Source organism: Panicum virgatum, chromosome 4N (genome assembly GCF_016808335.1).
Source record: "Panicum virgatum strain AP13 chromosome 4N, P.virgatum_v5, whole genome shotgun sequence".
NCBI classification, from domain to species: Eukaryota; Viridiplantae; Streptophyta; class Magnoliopsida; order Poales; family Poaceae; genus Panicum; species Panicum virgatum.
Genome location: NC_053148.1, coordinates 6,651,231 through 6,659,127, shown reverse-complemented (window position 1 = coordinate 6,659,127; position 7,897 = coordinate 6,651,231). Strand labels below are relative to the sequence as shown.

General features: G+C 49.4%; 1 protein-coding gene across 1 annotated transcript; it reads left to right on the top strand.

Moving 5' to 3' along the window:
• The first annotated feature begins 1,736 nt into the window (after nt 1-1,736).
• Nucleotides 1,737-6,100, top strand: LOC120670515 (BTB/POZ domain-containing protein NPY1-like). The gene is made up of 4 exons (XM_039950632.1): nt 1,737-2,086; nt 3,332-3,401; nt 3,848-5,017; nt 5,145-6,100. The coding sequence occupies exons 1-4, from the start codon at nt 2,025-2,027 to the stop codon at nt 5,745-5,747; spliced, it is 1,905 nt and encodes a 634-aa protein (XP_039806566.1). The 5' UTR covers nt 1,737-2,024; the 3' UTR covers nt 5,748-6,100.
• The last annotated feature ends 1,797 nt before the right edge of the window (nt 6,101-7,897 follow it).

Below are 7,897 nucleotides of genomic sequence, written 5' to 3'. Positions count from 1 at the left end.
AAAAAAAGCTAACAAAATGGGTTTTACTATTTTCTCACTTCCCAGAAAAAACTTCTATGTTAAACCATTTCCAGATAAAGCATAAGAAAATAAGCTAAAACTTTGATTAACAGCAAGGAAGATATGAAAAAGTAGTACAACTGAAAACTACACCTCACAAGGAGTATAAAAAAATTTAGTTTGAGATTTTTCTAGCAATACACAAATAAATAAGCATTAAACTCAATTTTGCAAGATAAAACTATAGATAAATCTACAGCAAAGAAACATGCAAAACAATATTTTTCCTAAGTATATCTAAGCTAGAGGAATCCAACAAAATAAGTTTCATAATTTTTGGAGTTATACACGAATTTCTACAAATTTTGCAAAATTACAGACAACTAAAACGTTACAAAATCCTAGCAAAAAGCTAGGCGCACCCGAGGGCAGCCACCCCAGCCACCGACAGGTGGCCCCAGGGGGTCGGGCGGCACCACCAGGCCGGGTCAAGGCCAAGGCCTGCCTTGACCCCGCGCCTAGGCGCGCCCACGCGCGTGGCGCGCACGCGCGGCGCGGCGTGCGCGACGCGGCGGCGCCGGCGGACGGCGGCGCGGCGGGGCGAGGCTGGAGGGGCTCGGGGCGAGGGCGCATGGCGTGCCCTAGGTGACGACGAAGCTCACTGGTGGCAGCACGGGAGGAGAACTGCGACGAGGCGGCGTCCCGTCGGAGGAAGGCGGCGGCGGGCGACGGCGCTCGCCGGGGAGGTCCTGCGGAAGGGGTGGGAGCCGGATAAGGAGGGGAATTGGTCGAGGAGAAGGGGATGATGCTCCCCATGCGAGGAATCGAGGAGGGGTTCACCGGAGGCGACGAATCGCGGGCGGCAACGGAGCTCCAGGCGGCGGCGTCAATGGCGGCCGGCGGGTACGGGGGCGATTCCGGCCGGGGTTGGGCTCAATCGAGCTCGATGAGGATCAGGGGAGGTGGAGGACGAGGCGGGGCAGGCTCAGGCGTGCGGAATCGGGGCGAGGTGCGGCGGGGATTGTCGGCGCGACGGCGTTGGGCGGCTCTGCTCGGCCCGTGCACGAGGAAGACGAGGAGGAAAAGGGGAACACGGCAGCGGGGGAGGATAAGTCTGGCTACGGCGGCGTGGGTAGGGACGCGCGCGCGGAACGAGGATCGCCGGCACGTGGCGCGAGGATGGCCGGCGGCGGCGACGCGTGCAGTGCGGCGCCGAGCAGAACATAAAGAAGGGAGGGAAGGGGAGGCTGACGGGCAGGCCCGGCGAGGAAAAAAAAATTATTTCTCTTTTTTTTTCGGGCTGTGACACAATCACACTGAGGTTTCAATCCGGTTCCTGAAAGACAACCACCAGCTGAATCATCTCACACTTTCCCCTGTGATGCGAGTTAACGGCGTGTTAAACATGAGCATTGGGCACCATAGTCAACACATGGTTTTCACCTTTTCACCCATTCGGCTTTTTCTGGCCGGATATGTCTTGGCACCGCCAAAAAGTAAATATCCATCCAATAGGAATTCAGATAAATGGAAAGCTGATTTCTACTGAAGTACATGAAAGTACCATGAAAATTACTTTTTTTTTACTTTTCAAATAAAGAAAAATAGTTTTTTCCCCAGCTGACAGAGAAACAAAGGGCAAGAAAGCTGGTGAAAAATCAAGGGCGCCCGCGGTAGCTAGACTAGCCCCAGGTCAAGGACTCCAAGTAGGAGGTAGCCGAGAGAGAGACGAGCACGCGTAGCAGTAGTAAAGAGGCAAGTAAATGCAACCCTCCTTCTCTCACCAAACAAGCCGCCTCTCTCCTCTCTGCTCTGCTCCCGTGCGTGTTTCTTGGGACTACGACCTGCTGGCCGCCTGGCCCTGTGCTGGTGGTCTCCACTGCTCCCCGAGCAGAGCGGCGAGGAGGCGTGAAATGTTAGCAAGGGACACGCCGAGCTGAAGCCGCAGAGAAGCTGTCGTCCACCCCAAGGAGAGCGGAAGTGCGGAAGCTAGCGAGGAAGAGGTTCGCGTTGCCGCTTCCGCCATGAAGTTCATGAAGCTCGGCTCCAAGCCGGACGCCTTCCAGACCGACGGCAGCGACGCCAGGTGAGCCTCGCCCGACCCCTCGCCTCCACCACCACCCTGCGCCATTGCAAAGCCCTTAATTGCCGGCGTGATCGAAAGGAAACGCGCGCTCTTGTCCGAGCTCCTGGTATCTTTCAGAAACGGTCTTGCAAGCAGAGGAAACTTCTTGTCTTGTTTTCTCGCTTCTCTGTTTCGTTAGGAACCAGAGCAATACAATGTCAGTTTGTTTAGCGCAGTAGCACGCTTTGTTCTCGATTTTCTACGCCTTAGATGAGTTCTTGCTCGATCCATTGCTCTCTTCTATCTTATCTGCAGAACAATGCTGCGTTCTCTGAAGGAATAAAAAGGCTTGCTCTGCAAGCATGAATCTTTCGGCGCGTGTCTGTGAGTTCTTGATTTGTCGACAAAAAGAGTGTCTTTGTTTTTTTAACTCCATGGGTTATGGTCGAATAGAAACTGTTCCGCGGTGATTTGTTTGCGATGTGGGGGCGGGCTGCTGCTGCTCGAGTGCTCGAGTACTCGTGAGCTACGTGGTTCCCCTGCGCGGCAGTTGATTTGACCATGGCTCCCAGCCTTTTGCTTACCAAAAAGTCCCTTTTGGCTGCCCAAACAAAGCACAGCAGTTGTAGTTGGTGTGATGAGGATCATGAGATTACATTTTTTTTACTGATTGCCACGAGGACCACGAGATTCCAGAGCATGTTTGATTCATGTTCTCCCCCCTTTGTCTTTCAGAAAAAAGGGAATGTTCTTACCCTTTGTCTCAAACCACATGGCCATAGCCAAGAGATATTGGACTTATTCCTAACCTGCAAAGGCTTGTCTTCATTTTTTTTAACGTTTTCCTTTATTTTCTGATGATGAAGTGTATCTTGACCTCATCGCTAATATGCAGCCAGAGGAAAATAGATATTCTTTTTTTTCAAAAAATGGTTAGTTGAACTACTGTCTCTGTTTCTCACAGAAGCAGGAGGTCCACATTTTTCCTGTTGTGCCGTGCTGACTCGGAAATGTTGTTTCTATGTGCTAACCCACAACTTGCTTTGCACGTTCTGATAAATGCCTGCAAACTGTGTTGTGTAAGCATCATGGTCATGGCGTGACTAGTGACCAAGTGACAAGAACACCAGTTTCAGCCTTATAGATTTGCAGGAAATACAAACTCTTATTACTTGCCCAAGCATTCTCCAGAGCTATATTCTCTTCTTTTGAATGATATTACCAGTTATGTTATGCTGACCAAGTCAATCTCATATTCACATGCAGGTATGTGCTGTCGGACCTTCCATCAGATATCGTCATCCATGTCGACGGTGCAAGGTTCTATCTGCACAAGGTAATTCCATACCATTTTACTAAGCTTTGGACCAAATTATGTTACTATGTTGATTGTAGTGCCCTAATGCACTTCCTGTACTTGAGATTCTTTTTTTTTAAGTCGTACTTGAGAGTTGAGAGTTAAATAAAACAATGGATCTGCCAATGTACAGCTGTCAGCACACTAGAAGATGCTGCAATAGTAACATCTTTTGTCAGAATGCCAGTTGTAGTTTGGATCTTTGTTGCTTTCAGAATCTTTCCCACGGTTTCATTAGATCATGTTTCAATTCCATGGATACCTTCTATTCTGCTAGGTGACAGCAATGCATGTACCATGCAAATAAAAAAAGTCTACTTGTCGAATCTGTTCAACGTCTACTGATCAATTATATAGCCAATTTGCTGTAAGGATTTTGATGGATTAGTCTCTGAAATTTTGGATGCGTTGCTGTGTATTTGCAGTTCCCTCTTCTTTCCAAGAGTAGCTTGTTACAGAGGTTGATAATTGAGGCCAGTCAGAACGGCACTGATGAAGTTGTCATACAAGACATTCCTGGTGGAGTGAAAACATTCGAAATCTGCGCAAAGTTCTGCTACGGCATGGTGGTAACCCTCAACGCATACAATGTTGTTGCCGCAAGGTGTGCAGCAGAGTACCTAGGCATGACCGAGGATGTTGAGAAGAGCAATCTGATATTTAAGATGGAGGTGTTCCTGAATTCTGGCATCTTCAGAAGCTGGAAGGACTCAATCATAGCGCTCCAGACCACCGATGCACTGTTACCTTGGTCAGAGGAGCTGAAGTTAGTCGGAAGATGCATAGATTCCATTGCCACCAAAGCTACTGTTAACCCGTCGAATGTAATATGGTCATACACCTACAACAGGAAATCTGCATCCTCTGATGAGATAGTTGAAGCTCGCAAAAGCTCACAGGCAGTTCCCAAGGACTGGTGGGTTGAAGACCTGTGCGAACTGGATGTAGGCCTTTACAGGCGTGTCATGGTTGCAGTGAAGTCAAGGGGGAGGATCCCCTCCGATGTTGTTGGAGAAGCGCTCAAGGCATATGCTGCTAGATGGCTTCCTGAATGTTGCGACACGCTGGTGGATGATGTCTACTCTGAATCATACAAGCATCTGCTTGAAACCATCGTTTGGCTATTGCCCTCGGATAAGGGATCTTCAGGCATTTCATGCCGTTTCTTCCTGAAGCTGCTGAAAGCCACCGTCCTGATTGGAGCTGGAGAGCTCCTGAAGGAAGAACTCATGGACAGGATTGTCTTGCAACTCCACAAGGCTTCAGTCCATGATCTTCTTATTCCTTCCAAGCCACCAGCACAGACCATTTACGATATTCAGCTAGTTCAGACACTCATTAGTAGGTACATGAGGGTGGCCGGAGTAGCAGAAGATGGGATTTTTCTCAACAACCTTGACCAGGAGATGTTCGAGACAAATGTGGACAATGAGTCTTTGGTAGCATTATGCAAGCTGGTCGACAGGTACTTGGCTGAAGTTGCCTCTGATCCAAATCTGCCAGTTTCAAGCTTCGTGGATCTGGCGACCTCCATGCCTGAATCTGCCAGAACATCACACGATGGATTATACACCGCTATCGATGTATTTCTGAAGGTACGATTCAGAGCAAGAACAGCTCATTCGGAATTATCATATTTCTTCGTCTGACGTTCATTTTCCTTTTGCCGCTTTATTTAAGATGAGAATTGACACAAGTAAACTCATGCTTTCTGATGTTCAGCTGCATCCCGGCCTACCCAAGACGGAGAAGAGGAAGATCTGCAGCCTGATGGACGTGAAGAAGCTCTCCAAGGGAGCGTGTATCCACGCGGCGCAGAACGACCGGCTCCCGCTCCGCGTGGTGGTCCAGGTCCTCTTCTTCGAGCAGCTCCGCGCCGCGGGAGCCGCGGCGGCCGCCGCTCCAGTGCCCAACGGCAGCATGGCGCGGTGCATGGCGCGCCTGGCGGAGGAAGAGGAGGACGACGACTGGAAGGACGGGCGCACGCAGCAGGAGCCCCCGACACCCGGCGCGCTGAAGAAGCAGCTGGGGAGCCTGAAGCTGGCGGCGGCCGACCATGGCGCGGGCGACGACGGCCGGCGCCTGGTGGCGCGCAGCAGCAGCGTGGCCAACCAGAGCAGCCGGCTGTCGCTGTCGTCGCGGTCGCGGAGGATCTTCGACAAGCTGTGGGTCGGCGGCGCGAAGCTCCCCGGGGAGGGCCCCGCCGGCGGCAAGGGGTCGTCGGACACGTCCGGGAGCTCGCAGAGCCCGCGGTCGTCGGCCAAACCGCTCGAGTCCAAGTCGTCCAGCTCGTCGTCGAGGAACCGGCGGTACTCGGTCTCGTAGACCGGCCGGCCGGCGGCGGAGGCTGTACAGAGGAAGGATGAGGAGCCTGGTCCAAATCAAACGTCAAGGATCATCAAACTGCTGCTAATTTTCAGAGACCGTGCTGCAGAGTGTAGCACGCAGCTAGAAATCCTTGCTCCGTCCCACGTTTCCAACTGCTCTGATCTTGGGACGATCCCTGCTTTCTGTAACAGACTATGCGATCCGGGGCGGTTCTTTTGGAGGCTCTGATCTGCTCGACGGATGTCGCTCTTGTCATGAAGCTAGCGATCAGAGCCAGACAGACTAAGCCGTGTACTGAACTTCAAGATTAGTTGAGTATGAACCTCCACGGCTATCGTATCAGTATTGCACTCTGATGGATTCTGTGATTATGTCTCGGTTGTTCGTGAGTCCGTCACACGGCGGCAGGCAGCTGCAGCTGCAGCGATTCCTTGTGGAATGGGGCGCCGGGCGCTGGGCGTGCCGCCTGCTGCTGAGAGATCGGCGTGGGAGTTGGGCGCGGGCGCAGCATCATGGGCCAGGAGCCGGGCCATCTACTACGGGGTGGCCTTTTCCGTAGCCGAAGGAGCCGGGCTCCATCCACACCAAGGCGGCCGTGCCGTAACGGATGCGGCCCATCCAATCGAGGTCGGCACGGGGCAGGGAAGCCCGTGTCCGCTCCGGCGACGACGGGGTCAGAGAGCCGTCCGACCGTTTCAGGCGCCGGGGACGCCGTGCTCCGCAAAGAAAAGCGTCCTCGTGCCGGCCGGCGGGCGGCGGCCGACGGCGACGCGGGGGTTGGTGGCGCGCGCGGTGGTTGGCTGCCTCGTGCCCGGCGGTGCCCTCATCCATCCGAGAATCCGAGGGCGCCACGCCCGCGCGCCGGTGACGTTTCGATCGGCGCGCGCTGACGGCACCAGGGGGTAGGGGGACGTCTATATGTAGCGCGAGCGAATTTGCGCTGATGCATCGCAGAAGCATCTTCAGAGCGGGCAGCCTGCAGGCGGACCTCAGGGGCCAAACCTCGAGGCCCATTATTGATTCACCAAGTCTCTCACTACTAAAATGGTCTGATCGTACATTCATCTTCAATAGGCCAACGAGCGCATCATCAACAATAACATCGGAACAAACGGAAATTTAAATTTATTTGAAAAATATTAATCTTATATTTTAAATAAAATATAGTCTGGATCCATTTCAGAATGTTTGAAAGATTTATAAATGTTCCGAAATATTCAAAAAAAAATTATATACCAATTTCAGAATGTTTCAATCACTATCCAAAAAAATGTTGTAGACTTAAAAATAGTTCTGAACCTATTTCAAAATGTTTAAAACATTTATAAATTTTCCAAAATATTCAAAAGAGTTGTTTACCATTCCAGATTGTTTTAAACATATATAAATAGGCTCATAACATTTATAAATGTTTCAAACATTTTAGAATGTTTCAAACTGTTCAAAAAAAATTGTAAATCCATTTCAAAATGTTTGAAACATTCAGTCGCAAAAAAATGTTTGAAACATTCATAAACATGAGTATATTTAAATACTTCTTTAGTTGGAGCAATTTGATGGTGAAGCGGAAACAATTATAACTCTAAGAGGAACAAATGTTACAAATTCAAGCTATCGTTTTGAAACAAATGTAAATGTTCAGTAAAAGATATTCTCTAAAACAAATAGAAAACACTTTGTTCTGAAACATTCTAACTGGTTTAGTAGATTGTCCTGTTTTCATAACGTTCCGGAACTTTCAGTTTATTACGAAACATTCATATTTGTTCTGTGAACATTTCAAAAATGTTCTGGGCAATTTTCAAAATTGTTCCGAAATATTCAGATTTGTTTTCGAGACATTACAAAAGTGTTCCAAAATATTAAGACATTTTCGAAAGTGTTCCGAAACATTCTGACGTGTTTAGTAGTTGTTCTATTTTTAGAATGTTCCGAAACTTTTAGTTTATTCCAAAACATTCAGATTTGTTCTGGGAACATTTCAAAAATGTTGCGGAACATTAAGATGTTTTCATATGTTCTGAAACTTTAAGTTTACTCCGAAACATTCAGATTTGTTCTGGGGATAATTCAAGATTGTTCTGGAAAATGTTCTGGAAAAATTTCAAGATTGTTCTGAAAACATTCAGATTTGTTTCTAGGACATT

Coding starts and splice junctions, on each gene's coding strand:
- LOC120670515 (XM_039950632.1), top strand. CDS start 2,025: ATGAAGTTCATGAAGCTCGGCTCCAAGCCGGACGCCTTCCAGACCGAC. Junction 3,402..3,847: donor CAAGGTTCTATCTGCACAAG/GTAATTCCATAC, acceptor GTGTATTTGCAG/TTCCCTCTTCTTTCCAAGAG. Junction 5,018..5,144: donor CTATCGATGTATTTCTGAAG/GTACGATTCAGA, acceptor TCTGATGTTCAG/CTGCATCCCGGCCTACCCAA.